At 54.8% G+C, this 15340-nt stretch overlaps 1 protein-coding gene across 1 annotated transcript in view; it reads right to left on the bottom strand.

Annotated features, from left to right (window-relative positions):
* LOC118155477 (deleted in malignant brain tumors 1 protein-like) overlaps positions 1-15340 on the bottom strand; it is a 47734-nt gene that overhangs the window by 2701 nt on the left and 29693 nt on the right. The window contains exons 16-29 of the mRNA XM_035308768.1: positions 14685-14939; positions 12174-12503; positions 11756-12085; positions 10624-10953; positions 9899-10213; positions 8959-9288; positions 8314-8643; positions 7534-7872; positions 5914-6243; positions 4863-5192; positions 4004-4327; positions 3005-3334; positions 1892-2230; positions 567-896 (exon numbers count right to left, since the gene is read on the bottom strand). Of these exons, the coding sequence (XP_035164659.1) occupies positions 567-896; positions 1892-2230; positions 3005-3334; positions 4004-4327; positions 4863-5192; positions 5914-6243; positions 7534-7872; positions 8314-8643; positions 8959-9288; positions 9899-10213; positions 10624-10953; positions 11756-12085; positions 12174-12503; positions 14685-14939 (4542 nt within the window). The remainder of the gene's footprint in view (positions 1-566; positions 897-1891; positions 2231-3004; positions 3335-4003; positions 4328-4862; positions 5193-5913; positions 6244-7533; positions 7873-8313; positions 8644-8958; positions 9289-9898; positions 10214-10623; positions 10954-11755; positions 12086-12173; positions 12504-14684; positions 14940-15340) is intronic.

Here is a 15340-nt window from a genome sequence, read left to right as displayed (position 1 = left end):
GGGGGAAGGGAAAGGAAAGGAAAGGAAAGGAAAGGAAAGGAAAGGAAAGGAAAGGAAAGGAAAGGAAAGGAAAGGAAAGGAAAGGAAAAAGGAAAAAGGAAAAAGGAAAAAGGAAAAAGGAAAAAGGAAGAAGAGAGAGCAAATGCAGAGTTGGTAAAGCTCCCTTGGCAGGAGGTGCAACTCCCAGCTCTTACTGAGGAATTCATCTCTCCTGCCTGTGGCGGTGACTCACTTTCAGAGTCAGACCCTAAAATTTTGGTGTTTTTTCCAGGAGTGTATGTGAGCCAGGCAGAAGTCCCAGCCCTTTCAATGCAGACCTGGCTGTTCAGAAGGGTGAGTGTGTCCCTCCAGGGAGCACATTAGGAGGAATGGCCACACTCAGGCTTGCTTCCACTTGGTGCCGTGGGGGATTCCTCTGTGGTTTTGATTATGAGCAGAGCATCTGCTGGTGCTCGGCTTCTTCAGCCTGGCACAGGGCTCAGCTTCTGCCTTGCACCTCACTCCTGCCAGACAGACCCACACCCCCCTGACCCCCGCGATGCCTCTCGTTGCAGAATTTAACCAACCTGAGCACACCACACTGGCGTCTTCCACGTGGTTGCAATTATTCTGTCCCCAGGGTCTGGCTCGGCAGTGGGCAAGGGTGTCCTCAGTCCCGACACAGTTCACGTCATCCAGCCAGATGCGCCCGGTGCCTTGCCCGAAGTGAGCCCTGCCGGGGGCTGACTCAGCCCTGCCACAGCCCAGCTCCCGGCACACCACGGTGGCAGCCCGCAGGTCCCAGCTGTCGTCACACACCGTCCCCCACTGCCCGTCGTGCAGCACCTCCACCCTCCCGGAGCAGCGGTTGGGGCCGTCCGCCAGGCGGACCTGTGCCTCCGCTGCGACACTCGTGTCTGCAAGCAGAGGTGGGTGATGTATTTAGAGGAATGAGTCCCATGGGGAGCTTTCCAGCAGTAGCAAGGGCAAGGATGTGGTGAGCAGTGGCCAGGGCATAAACCTAGGACTGATGCCTGGCCATGGTGAGACATGTAGGCCTCACCTGCATGCCAACATGGTACTTGGGGGCTTCCTAAACACCACAAGATCCCTACATTTAGCCTCCTGGCTCAGTGCCTTGTAGGGAGGGGGAAAAAATCCCTTTCTTGGTGCCTTACTCCCTTGGGGAGTCCTCCTCTTGGTGTCCTATAGGTCTTACAGGCTCTCAGCACAGCCCAAATCACAAATGAGCCTCAACATCCCATTCAGCCATGTAAAGTGAAATTGAATCAGGACAGATAAAAACATTAGAATGTGATCATCAAAGGAGGGCAATGAAGATGGGGGGAGGACTAGAGGGCCTGATTTATGAGCAGCTGGGGTCACTTGGTTTGATCAGCTTAGAGAACAGGAGGTTGAGGGGTGACCTCCGAGTGGCCCGCATGGGAAACGGAGGGGAGTTGATCTCTTCCCTCTGGTGATTAGCAGTAGGACTCATTGGGATGGCATAAAGCTTCATTAGGGAAAGTTCAGGTTGGATTTGAGGAGACAGTTCCTCACTGGGAGGGTGGTCAGGCACTGGAATAGGCTCCACAGGGAAGTGGCCTTGAGACTCTCTATCCAAGAAGCATTTGGACAGCTCCTTGTGTGGAGCCAGGAGCTGGAATTGATGGTCCTTGTGGGTCCCTTCCAGCTCAGAATATTCTATGGTCGTATGAGATCAGGTAGCCCTGGGCTACAGGGATGTGGGGATGGAGGGGTCAGGGGCATCTGTAAAGGTAAGAGCCCCCGTGCCCAGCAAATCTGCCTCCCACTGAGTAAAGGGGTCATTTCGGAGAGGAGAAGGCTTTTGGGCAGGGGGACTCCAACCTGTGCTTTTCCGGATCCCTGTGTGTGGAGGTATAAGCATCACCTGAGCACACAACACCGGCATCCTCTTCGTGAGTGCAGCTATTGATTCCCCAGGGCCTGGCCCTGCATTCAGTGAGGGCGTTTTCTCTCCCGGAGCAAGAAACTCTGTCCAGCCAGATGGGGTCCGTCCCTCGTCCAAAGGAAGCCTGTGCCGTGGCCGACATGGCCGCCCCGCAGCCCAGCTGCCGGCACACCACCGCGGCATCATTCAGGTCCCAGCCGTCATCGCACACGGTGCCCCACTGCTGGCTGTGAAACACCTCGACTCTCCCGGCACAGCGGTGAGGGCCGTCCACCAGCCGAACAGTTGACGTGTTGCCCGTGCCAGCGTTTGACAACACTGCAAAACGTGGTGGGGAGACGGTGCGTCAGCAGTGCTGAGGGCTGGAAGGATCTCCTGGGAAGGGTTTTACTGACATCTGCACCCGCAGGAGCAAGGTCTGTAGGATCTAGGTGCCCTCACGTTAAAAGGGTGATCCTTTAGGATCGCATGCACTGGTTTCCCAGAGAGGCTGTGGAGCCTCCCACCTTGGAGATCTTCAGAAGCCTTCTGACTTGGTCCTGTTCTGAGGGGGGCAGGTTGGACCTGATGACCTCCAAAGGTCCTGCGCAACCCGATCCATTTTGTGTGATTCAGTGACCCCTGAGATCCTGCTGTCTTGTAGGGTGTGCAGGGACCACTTAGAGGGGGAGTTCTCCTAGACACTCCCTTTTTCCATGACTTTGGGTATCAGAGGGGAAAGAGCCCTTCCTACTGCAAATGAACTGCGCTCTCCCCACACCATCCTGCTCCAGCCCTCCCCGGGCAAGTCCCACACCTTCTGGCCTCCAGCAACAGGGCTCGCCTGAGCACACCACGCCAGCATCATCCAGGTGGCTGCACCTGGCAATTCCAAATGGAATCATTCACCAGGCATTCAGAAAAGGGCGTTTTCTGTCCTGCTGCACTCTGTTCAGCCAGATGGAATCTGCCCCTCGGCTGAAGTAAGCCCAAAACCAGAGAAATCCAGTGCCAGCCCACTACAGCATCACCGTAATGGCAATAAGGTGCAGAGCAGACCCCCTACCCCCACCCCGGCCCCCGCGATGCCTCTCGTTGCAGAATTTAACCAACCTGAGCACACCACGCTAGCGTCTTCCGCATGGTTGCAATTATTCTGTCCCCAGGGTCTGGCTCGGCAGTGGGCAAGGGTGTCCTCAGTCCCGGCACAGTTCACGTCATCCAGCCAGATGTGCCCGGTGCCTTGCCCGAAGCGAGCCCCGCTGGGGGCTGACTCAGCCCTGCCACAGCCCAGCTCCCGGCACACCACGGTGGCAGCCCGCAGGTCCCAGCCGTCGTCACACACCGTCCCCCACTGCCCGTCGTGAAATACCTCCACTCTCCCGGTGCAGCGGTTGGGGCCGTTCACCAGACGCAGTAAGGAGGATTTTGAGGTGTCCGGCTCTGAAAACACCATCAGGGGTAAGCCCTTGTAGAAATTCATTCCAGTTCATGCCTCCGTTATTCCTACCCTAGTTGTTTGTGTTTTTTTTTTCAGGCAGATAAAGTTTCTCTTGTGCATTTTACTCCAGGACAGCCGATGAAGCTATCTCCGGGCTGCAGTCAGTGCTGCTCTGCTGGTAATAATACAACCCATCCTTTAGGATGGATCTGTCCTTTAGGAACAGGGATGTTCCCCTTTGTGCTAGTTACTCCCCAGACTCCCCTAGTCGCAGTCATAGGTGTGGGATCATAGAATGGTTTGGGTTGGAAGGGACCCCATCATCTGGTCCACCCCACCCTGCTGTAGACAGGAACATGTTTCGCTGGAGCAGGTTGCTTAAAGCCCCATCCAACCTGGCTTTGAACACTTCCAATAATGCAGCATCCACAACTCCTCTGGGCAACCTGTTCCAGTTTCTTATTACCCCCATCATGAAAAATTTCTTCTTTTTATGGCATTTGCATCTACCCTCTCAGTTTAAATCCATTGCCAGGAATCCAGTGGAGTGAGCTCAGAAGGAGAACGCCCTCACGTTGACTCCAAGAGCGCAGGGTTCACGGATCAACTCCGGGACACCCGAACGTGGCACTGGCCCCCACCATGCGCCAGGTTGCAAGACTGCAACTTACCTGAGCACACCACGCTGGCGTCTTCTCTGTGGTTGCAGTTATTCCGTCCCCATGGGCTGGCTCGGCAGTGGGAAAGGGTGTCCTCAGACCCGGCGCAGTTCACGTCATCCAGCCAGATGCGCCCGGTGCCTTGCCCGAAGCGAGCCCTGCCAGGGGCGGACAGCACCGCCCCGCAGCCCAGCTGCCGGCACACCACTTTGCCGTCATTCAGGTCCCAGCCGTCGTCACACACCGTCCCCCACTGCCCGTCGTGCAGCACCTCCACTCTCCCGGTGCAGCGGCTGGGGCCGTTCACGAGCCGCAGTTCGGCTGAGCTCGAGTTGCCTGCGTTTGTAGAGACACCAGGGAAGCTCACGCAAGCATCATTGCAGAGCACCTCCCTCTGTCCCACCCCATGTCATCCACTGCCTGCGTCCTACATAGGACCTGCGCTGGGACACAAATCGCATTCAGGATATAAAAAAAGATTTCTATGGCTGGGCACTGGTGAATAACCAAAGGACTAAACACCAGCTGTGAAACTTGGCTTAGGGGTGCTCCACACAGGATCCAAGAGATGCAAATGGGAGACATCTGCAAAAGGAGCCTAAACCTGCCTCCGCCTCACCCCCAGCATCTCCTCTGGGCAGAGTCACAGACCCACAGAATGGTTTGGGTTAGAGGAGACCCTTAAACATCATCTACTCCAACGCCCTGACATGGGCAGGGACATCTTTCACTGGAGCAGGTCGCTCAAAGCCCTGGTGAAATATCTTTGTCTTTCTTATAAGCTCTGCTCCCTGTCCCAAGTGTGCAGGAGCTCTGGTCACGAGCCCGGCTGTTTGAGCTTGCCTCCTGCCCACCCCAGCCCAAGTCTCACCTGAGCACACCACGCCGGCATCTTCCCCGTGGTGGCAGTTGTGGACACCCCAAGTCTTTGCTTTGCACTGGGAGATGTCATTTTCTTCCCCCGTGCAGTTGACTTCATCCAGCCAGATGCGGCCGGATCCCCACCCAAACCGAGCCGATCCTGGGGCTGAAAGAGCCGTCCCGCAGCCCAGCTGCCGACACACCACCGTGGCATCGCTCATGTCCCAGTTGTCGTCACAGACTGTCCCCCACTCGTTGTTATAAAACACCTCAACCCTCCCAATGCACTTGTTCAAACCACCCACCAGCCGAAGCATGGTGATGCTGGAGATCCCTGAGCCTGAAAAATACACAGAAAGGGGCATTATTAGGGATAAACGTGTGTGCCTCAGCATCTGCTGGGCTGGAGAAGGATGAACATCTCAGTGGTGGGTGTAGATGGTGTTGCTGCAGCCTGCTTGCACATGGCAGAGGGTGTTTTATTATTATTTTCTGTTTGATTCTGTGCTTTCCTGACTGCTGATCACCACGTTGATCTATCTCTGGAGGTTTCTCTTCCAAGACAAAAGCTGGATGGGTAGTAAGTAGCTAGCTCAAAGCTGCCAGTGGGTGTACTGCATTGCAAAGGCTTATTCTGGTGCATCGTTCTGTATTTATCGGCATGACCCAGCATTTAGCAGCACTGGCAGCACAAAACACTTTGCCTGTTTCTAACCCTGGGCATGGTGCAGTTGCATCTGCTGCCACTCAGGCAGCGTCCTTGTACCCCTCAGCTTCTGCTCCAAGAAGGCTACAGGTGCTTTGCCCCAAGAAAATGCTTTGGACACCCTTGGACATCTCCAGACACTGAGGTGTGTCTTAAGCCATGCTGTTTTTCCCCTGTGCCCATGTCAATATTTGTCTATGTGTCTGATAACCCTTTTCTTTAACATGGTTTCTACCAAAATGGGTAATTCTGGACACCAGAACTGTTGGCCAGCTTGTTCCCAAACTGTTCCCAGCCTGCAGCTTGCAGGACAGGGCTTGACCCGTCTGCAGAAAAAGCACGCAATGACGATTACCTGAGCACACAACGCTGGCGTCTTCCATGTGGCTACATCCGTGGAGTCCCCAAGGCTTGAAGGGGCATTCAGCAAGGGTTGCTTCTGTCCCAAGACATCTCACCCCCTCTAGCCAGATGGGGCCAGACCCTTGCCCAAAGGAAGACAACCCTTGGGCTGACACCGCTGTCCCACAGCCCAGCTGCCGGCACACCACTTTGGCATCGTTCAGGTCCCAGCCGTCGTCACAGACGGTGCCCCACTGCCAGCTGTGGAACACCTCCACCCGCCCCGAGCAGCGGTGAGGGCCGTTCACCAGCCGCAGGGCTTCTGGGCTGCCCAGGTCTGAGTCTGGAAGGAGAATCAGCATGAGAATAAATCCCAGAGATTCCTGCCTGTCTGGTTACCAGCAACGCAGTGGACCTCCCCGTCCAGGGGTCTTTCAAGCTCTCCACCAGCACATTTCTCATTTGCCTCACTAAGGGCATGCCTGCATGAGCACTTTTTGGATCAGAAGTGTTAGGACCATGCCTTGACCTTGGCCTGTGAGACTGGCCACGTCTTTGCCACCCATTCGAGACCAAAGTCCTGCTCTATGGGAAAGGATTAGCTTGGGAGTCTCCAGCCTACAGGTCCGCAGGACATGAGATCCCAGGGAGGGTAGCACGCACATTTTATCACATAAACCATCAGCTCACGTCGTCCTGGCAGCATGGCAGAGGATGCTGACCTTCTCCTCAGCACACACACTGAGATATTAGCATCCATCCCAGCAGACAGGCGAGGACTCCAGCAAAATGCCCCTCTTACGCCACACTCACAGTTTCACTGTCAGCTCCAGCTAATTCCACACCGCCCTTTATGCAGGGTCCGTGTGCGAGGTGCAGTCTGGCACATGGTTGTGTTCGGGATGAGCCCCCATTTCTTCTCCTGAATCTCATAGTGGGGAAGCCTGGGTATGAGGGTACAACCCTGATGGAAACGTGCGTGCACAGGACCCCAAGAACCTGCAGCACAGGACCCCAAGAACCACTCAAATTATGGTACTATCTGGCCTAACAGCATCCCCCTCCCTGCAGCATTCACTTCTGATGCCTCATTTTTTCTCAGGAGTGAGCACGCTGCCTGGGAGAGGAGGTGAAGGCATTAATTAATAGGGGGGAGGTCCATGATGTGATTATTCTCATGGGGACAACCAGGCAACAAGGCACCCAGTGGACACATACCTTAAATAAGGCAAAGGGAAGGGAAATTCCCCAGGGACTAGAGGCTGTAAGGTAGCGTGGCTGAAGAGCAGTGATTAAAAAAAAATATATATAGGCAGAATAACTGCCTGCCCTGCAGTGTCAGGGCTCTTGGTGTGTGACGGTCCCTTAGAGAATGCCTACATCATAGAATCAGGCTCTTACAGGCTTGGGGTTTCAGGGGATCCTTGGCTGGGGATTTCCAAGCATTTTGCCTGCCATAAGCCCAGCACTGGCAGACCTCTAAAAGGAAAAGGGTTTGTGCTCCCTGGAGGGACCACAGAAACAAGCAGTGGTTAAGCCAAGACAAGGAGGAGCTGGAAAGAGTGAATTTGCAGGCAAGAGGTGGCACAGCCTCCGCAGGGGGAGGACTGGTACCTGACTCACCCACACTGACCTACGGCCACAGAGCACACGACACTTGCATATCCCTTAGACTTGCAGCTCCGGGCTCCCCAGAGCTTGACCTTGCATTCGAAGAGGGCTCGCTCCGTCCCGGTGCACTCCACAGCATCCACCCAGAGCAGGTCAGGTCCGTTCCCTAACTGGGACGGGTCCGTGGCCAAGCGCGCTGCCCCACAGCCCAGCTGCCTGCACACCACATGGGCTTCGGCCAGGTCCCAGCCGTCGGCACAGACAGTTCCCCAGCGCTGGTCATGAAAAACCTCAAGTCTCCCCGAGCATTTGTCTGAGCCATTCACAAGGCGGAGGTCTCCGAGGTCGGAAATGCCTGATCCTGCAACACCAGAAGGCATAAAGATGTAGGGAGGCACCTTCTGCTCACCCAAGCCTTGGGCTGACAGCAATGGATTTACACACGAGGCTGAGCAGCTTTGAGGGTCGAGGATCATAGCCCAGACTATTAGGAATGGTCTCTGGCCCATGCTAACTGCCTGGGTTTGTGATGAATAACATCAATTAAAAGCATGCCAGAGACCTTGTTATTGTGACAACAGTGCAAATGAGCACGCCATTTATTTTTCCCGGGCTTTAATGCCTGGGTGCAATTCTTTTCCACCAAGATGGACCATGAGGGGCTGATTTCAAAGGCAAGGGTCTCCAAGCTGGCTGCAGACTGTTCCTGTACCCCAAACCCTTACAACCACATGGAAACACTGAGTCAAGCCTCAGTAATGCTTGCTGTGGTGCTCCAGGTGCTGTGACGGGTGATGCTTACCCGAGCACACTACGCTGGCATCTTCATCGTGATCACAGCCGTGGACACCCCATCCCTTGAGCTTGCATTCGGAAAGAGCAGCCTCCGTCCCCGTGCAGTTCACGTCGTCCAGCCAGATGGGGCCCCGTCCCTGGCCAAAGTAAGCCCTCCGCGGGGCTGAAATAACCACGCCGCAGTCCAGCTGCCGGCACACCACCGCAGCGTCTGGGAACTCCCAGCTGTCATCACACACGGTTCCCCATTGCTCGCGGTGGAACACTTCCACTCTCCCAGCACAACGGCCTGGGCCGTCCACCAGCCGGACTGGGGCAAAGCTGGAAACAGCAGAGCCTGCGAGGGGACAAGAAACTCAGAGCAGCCCCCGCAAATCCATCCAGTGTCCATGCAGGAGGATGAAGGACCCTTCATCTTCACATGCAGTGCTGCACAGAGCATCGTGGTTACATTGCCTCTGAACCCACACCACTTCATGTTCCTTTGGAGACACCTCTCAGAGGATCTGGGAGTATTTGGTCCAACAGCATGGGATAAAGCAGGCACCTTGCTCCCACTGGCTCAGGAGGGAGAGGACCTGGCTATAGCAGAGCATCCCAGCATCCCAACCCACTCCCGGTGGACGAAGTGCTGCCGCACGCTGAAACCCACCTGAGCACACCACGCTGGCGTACTTCCCATGGCTGCAGCTGCTTTTTCCCAATGGGCTCGCCCTACATTTCATAAGGGATTGTTCCGTCCCCTCGCAGCTCACATTGTCCAGCCACGTGCGGAGAGATCCAGCACCCAGGTGTTTTTCCCCCGAGGCTGACAGCGCTGTCCCGCAGCCCAGCTGCCGGCACACGACCTCGGCATCCTTCTTATCCCAGCCGTGGTCACACACAGCTCCCCACTCCTCATCCTGAAACACCTCCACTTGGCCAGCACAGCGGTGAGAGCCGTTCACCAGTCGGAGGCGAGCGGGCTCCGGGATGATCGCGTCTGCAAACATCCAAGGGAGTTATAAACCCCTTCTAATGGCTACAGATTTTCCTCCATGCTCAACCTGTCAGAATTAAGCTCCTGGCCCCTCTTCCAGCCACTAAAAGGCATGGAGAAGGTGGGAACAAGAGGGCTTCTCACTGCGACCCAAAACTCCTCCCATGGCCTGAGCTGCTCCTGCACTTCGCAGGACCCCAGACCCACTTCATGCAAGAAAAGCTGGGTTGCTTTCACCAGCTTTGCCCCCAAAGTATCAGTCTTCCTGCTGTTGCAGTTGGTGAGCCTGGGGAGTTTATGGGGAGATATAGGGTTCCCTGCAGGAATTCCTCCCACCATCCTAAATAAACACTCTGGAAGGGACCTGTTTATGGGGAGATATAGGGTTCCCTGCAGGAATTCCTCCCGCCATCCTAAATAAACACTCTGGAAGGGACCTGTTCCATTCACCAGCTATAGGACAAGTCCAGGGAAAACACACTGGCTGCTGATGCTGACTCTGGGTCCCAGCTCAGCCCTACAAGGGGCATAGACCAACCATCCTGGCACCTCCCGCCAATCCTCCTTGCTCCAGGGAACACGTGTAGGGAGACGTAGGATGAGCGGTGCTCACCTGAGCACACCACACCAGCATCTTCCCCGTGGTAGCAATTATTGATGCCCCACGGCCTGGCCCAGCAGGCAGACAGGGCATGCTCAAACCCTGTGCAATTCGTCTCATCCAGCCAGATGACGCCAGCCCCTTGCCCAAACTGAGCCCATCCAGGGGCTGAGAGGGCTCTCCCACAGCCCAGCTGCCTGCACACAACGTTGGCATCCAGCAAATCCCAGTTGTCATCGCACACAGTTCCCCACTGCTTGTTGTGAAAGATCTCAACCCTTCCAGCGCAGCGGTTCCTGTAGTTCACCAGCCGGACCTGGTCGCCCTCTGAGTTAAATAAAAGAGCAAAAAGCAGAGAAGGCAAATCCCTGCCCACAAATGGCCTCTTTCTGCAGCACAAGAAGCCTATCCTGCCGCTGGAGCTGAATATTTCGCTTAATGACCTCATGCTCATGGCCTTAGGCTCATTTAATGACCATGAAAAAAGTCTGCCCAGACAGCTGTTTGAGACCCATGCCCCCCAGAAACTTATGGCAGAGGGGCTGAAACTTGAAGCATCCCATTGCAACTCTACCGTTCCCACCAACCCTTCAAGGTGAACAGCCAAAGTATGTCCAACCCCAAATGCCCCTTGGCAACAGGGCAACCACAAAGAGGCCATATTATCTAGGCTTGCTGCAGAAATTAAGGTGATGAGCCAAGCATCTCTCCCCCTGTGCCATTCCCAAAGTGGTTACCTGCACACACCACGCCAGCTGATGTCTGAGGATGATGCGTGCTGTTGCTCCAGGGTCTCGTCTTGCAAGCAAAGAGGGCAGTTTCTGCTCCCGTGCAGTTCACGCCGCCCGGCCACATCTGTCCTGATCCTTGCCCAAAATGAGACCCGCCAGGAGCCAACAGCGCTGTCCCGCAGCCCAGCTGCCTGCACACCACTTGAGCCTCAGCCAGCCCCCAGCCATCGTCACATAGGGCTGCCCAGGTGTCATTGTGGAAGACCTCGACCCTTCCATTGCAGCGTGTTGTACCATTGGCCAGGCGGAGCTCCGCTGAGATGGACACTCCTGAGCCTGCAAACAACAGGGCAGAGCCATAGATGCTCCTGCTCCTCCCTAATGGAGCTTGGCATCCACTAGTGCACGTGCAATAAAACCTCCTTCAACATCTCTGACACTCAGGTAGCGGGTGAGACAGACCTGCGTGGGCAGGAACTGTAAACCTCATGAAGTTCAACAAGGCCAAGTGTAAGCTCTGTAGAGAAGGACTTTGGGACAGTGGTGGAAGAAAACTGGATATGAGCCAGCTGTGTGCACATGCAGCCCAGAAAGCCAACCGATGGGATAGCGCATCATTGGAAGTGTTCAAAGTCAGGTTGGATGGGGCTTTGAGCAGCCTGATCCATTGAAAAATGTCCCTACCCATGACAATGATGTTGGACTAGGTGATGTTTAAGGGTCCCTTCCAGCCCAAACCATTCTCTGAGTCTGTGATTTGCTGGGGTGAGTTATACCTGCAGAAAGTTTTGCATGGTATTGGCTAACTGGCCTATAGTCCCCAAGACCAACAGAGCGTGGTGCAGGTGCTTGGTAACTCCTGCATGTGACTGCAGATGGCCATTTGAATCCAGCTCACTTGTCTTACAGCTCAGCACTGGCTGCAGAGGTGGGAGAAGTCTTTTCATTGCAATTTGCCTGCCCATGTGCTGCAAGTGTTCTCCAGCTCTGCAAAGGGACGCGGCAGGAGAGCACTCCAAGATCTACCCCATGGCCTCAGTGCTGCCGAGCATTCAAGAGACCCCTTTCAAGACCCCTAGAAGTATTCTGGGGTGCTGATTTTTGGCCTTACGTGTTGGACGGTCTAAGGGAGAGTTACCTGAACACACCACACCAGCATCCTCGCCGTGGTAGCAGTTGTTGACCCCCCATGCACTGGCCTTGCAGTCAAAGATGGTGGCTTCGTTGCCCGTGCAGTTCACCTCGTCCAACCAGATGGGGTCCTGGCCTCTCCCGTAGTGAGCCCCCTTGGTGGCCATCAGCGCCGTCCCGCAGCCCAGCTGCCGGCACACCACGGTGGCATCCATGAGGTCCCAGCCATCATCGCAGATGGTGCCCCACATGTGGTCATGGAGCACCTCCACTCTCCCCGCGCAGCGGTTGGGGCCATTGAGCAGCTGGAGCTGGCCCAACTCCGAGGCCCTGGAGTCTGCGAACACCCCGAGAGGATTGGTTGTAGGGAGGCTGTGCACAGGGAACAGGCACAGAGGTGCTGCACGGCGGGGCACTGGGACTACCTGAGCACTCAACGCTGGCGTCTTCCACGTGGTGACAGTTGTGCTCTCCCCATGGCCTGGCCTGGCATTCGGACAGGGCAGCCTCCGTCCCCGTGCAGTTCACCTCATCCAGCCAGATCTGGCCCATGCCTTCTCCGTGCCGAGCCCCCTGTGAGACGGACAGCACCGTCCCGCAGCCCAGCTGGCGACACACGACCCGGCCCTCACGGACGCTCCAGTTGTCATCGCACACCGTCCCCCACGTCCCATTGTGGAGCACCTCCACTCGCCCGGCGCAGCGGCCAGGGCCATCTGCCAGACGAAGCCCCTCTGGGTCCGTGGAGGCTGAGCCTGCAGAGCCAGGAGGAGAAGGAGGTGACATCCTAGGGGTAGATGGGGTTCAACTCTTCATGCGTTTGAGATGCCTCCTGTCCCATTTGCTGTTCAGAAAGGGTTTCAGAGAAGTAGTAGGACCTGAGCAAATGTCATGGAGCTGCCTCCATGAACTCCTAGGTTCCACTAGGAGATCAGATCTTCACTGAAAGCCTGGTCGGGCACTGGAACCAGCTCCCCAGGGAGATCCCCAAGCCTGCTGGAGGTCAGAAAGCCTTTTAACAACGCTCTTAGGTCTAATTCTCAGGTTGCCCTGCGTGGAGTCAGGAGCTGGACTCGACAGTCCTTGTGGGTCCCTTACAGCTTGGTATACCCTACGATTCTACATGTCCTGAGGCATCTCAGATGGTCCTGGGTGCCTGATCTTAGGCAGCTGAGTCTCATGCTTGTATCTAAATGCCTGAGTTTAATCATCTTAATGCCAGTGTGGATCCCACGCCCTAGGAGTCTTTTTCTTACTCATGTAAAACCACAGGCAAATGCTTGTTTGTCAGAAACAAAGATACAGTTTCACCATAGAGTAACTTTGTGTGGTATAACTACACAGATAGTTGGGAGACGTGGAAAAGTGCTTGAGCTATGGGAAGGTCTTCACAGTGTACAAGATCTGCAGCATAAGATTGCCTCCAGCCCCTTATGCACACCTAGTAAGAGCACCAGCAAAATGGAGACTGTGCAGAAAGGAGCCACAAGTTAACTGCAAGTTCCTAACTGGGTCAACATAAAAAATGCTCGAGAGGAATGTGGTTGCATTCTGTAAGTACCTTTTTGACTGCAGAGAATGATTTCCAAAGTGCTCAGGCACTGATCTGTGCTCAGGTCCAGCACAGTTGTGCTGCTCCCATAAGCTGTGTCAGGAGCTGGTGTCTGTGTGCTCCCTAAGCCATGTGCCCCATGCTCCAAAGCTACTTAAAGCTGAGCAGCTAAACACTTCTTCCTCCTTTTCTCCTCTTAATACCAGCACAGAGCAATAGGCAGCACTGCCCACCCAAAATGGGACCTGCCTTCTGTGGGGGCCTGTCACTCTCCAGAAGATATATCACGAGCCTGAGTTAGGACCTTCAGTGATGGCCTGATACCCTTGGTCTGTAAGCTGCAAGGATTTCCCCAGATGATAAGCACGGGGTCAGATACAGCACTCTGGAAGTCACCGAGGCCAGAAAGGGGAAGAAACAGTTTACAAATGAAATCCCTGAGTCATTCCCAGGTACAAGCAAGGTCTGGGGAGCGGTAGCATTGCCAAAGGGGACAAGCTGGCACTCTGCATGCAGGCTTCAGAAGCTCAGCTCTCTTATTTATAAGGGACGTGCCCTGGGGAGCATGAAAATATCTTTGCAAAGACAACCCCAAAAATTAGGGTTATTATATTATTAAAATTTAAGATGAGTCTGAACCAGGTGCATGGCAGGCATTCACTTCTCAGTTTGCAAGCTCTCCTACCCCAGGCTAAAAGCAGTCTTAAAGGCCTTTTGCTCGTTTTCTTCATTTTTACTAGGAGTTACCCATTGATAAGCAATAAAAAATCAAACCCATAGCTGAGACTGCCCGTAGTTAACGTGGTCAGTCTCAGGTGCATTGACTGCCTGTGCCTGCATGGACAAACCACGGCTTGGCAGAGTGCACCCAGCCTTGTCCTGGAAATTGAGGTCTGTGGTCCTTACTTGTCACTCCCTCATCTTACAAGGAGCTGCCCCTCTTCGCTATGCACAGAGGTGCTGAGTTTGTCCAGGCCCCCTCCACCCTATAAATTTGCCACACAAGGTCCGTAATAAACCAAGGTTAAGCAGAGCAGAAGAGCATGGATGGTTATGGTACAGCTTCAGCAGGCAAAACTCAGCATGTTTCTCTCCACTCTTAAGTGCCAAGTCTTTATTCATGTGGCAAAATCACATGTGTAGAAGTAAATAGGTAATACATGACTTTGAGAGCACAGTCTTCAGGGATAGCTGCACATAAAGACTTTTCTCCTGCCTCCAAAACCATCACAAACCAGTCCTCTCTGCCCAAGATTGATGAATGAAACCCAGGACCCGTGGCCAGACCATGCTGTCCTCCATAAAGAACCAAATGAATACACTGGAGGAGCACAGGTAGCAGATATCCCCCCTGGGATCAGAAGCAAAGGCAAACACCACTCACCCCAAAGGCACACGATCAGGAGGAGGATCCCCACGGTATTGACTCCGGAGCAGGTGGATTGGTTTCTGCCCAAGGGGTACCTGGGGGAGGGATGGAGACCACCTGGCATCCCCATCTTCACAGAATGGCCATGGGCTGGAAGCTGGAGCAGAAAGTCCTGGTGAGAGATGGTAGCTGTGCTCCGTGTCCCGCTGGCCAACTGGGAGGGATGGAGAGGAATCGAGGCAGATGCCCAGGGATGGGAGTGATGGGCATTTCAGCAGCAAACCCTCCTCCTGCTCCCTCCCTCACCCTGTGCTTTTCCCTGCCTGGCTAGCCCTCCTCTTCCTCTGCCCCTAGGTCACAGGGCATCGGCTCGGGCTTTGTGTGAATCCATGCCAGAAGGTGACCCTCTGCTCCGTGCCGCTGTCTGATCCTGTCACCAGGTTGTGAAATGGAGAGCAGTTCCAGGAAAAGGCAGAGCAAACAAAACTGCCTCTGCACCCAGGCCCCGTGTTCTACATGACAGCCCCGAAGGCACCTCGGCTGTCCAGCAGTGTCCTGGGGATGGTGCAGGAGACCTTCTTCTGACAATATAAATCCAGCCTTTTTGCACAGAAGTGGGGAAAATTAGCTACTTTAGCTTCATTAAAAAGTATCTGATTGGGTTTTCAGGT

Source organism: Oxyura jamaicensis, chromosome 31, assembly GCF_011077185.1.
Source record: "Oxyura jamaicensis isolate SHBP4307 breed ruddy duck chromosome 31, BPBGC_Ojam_1.0, whole genome shotgun sequence".
NCBI lineage: Eukaryota > Metazoa > Chordata > Aves > Anseriformes > Anatidae > Oxyura > Oxyura jamaicensis.
This window is presented reverse-complemented; position numbering and strand designations above follow the sequence as displayed.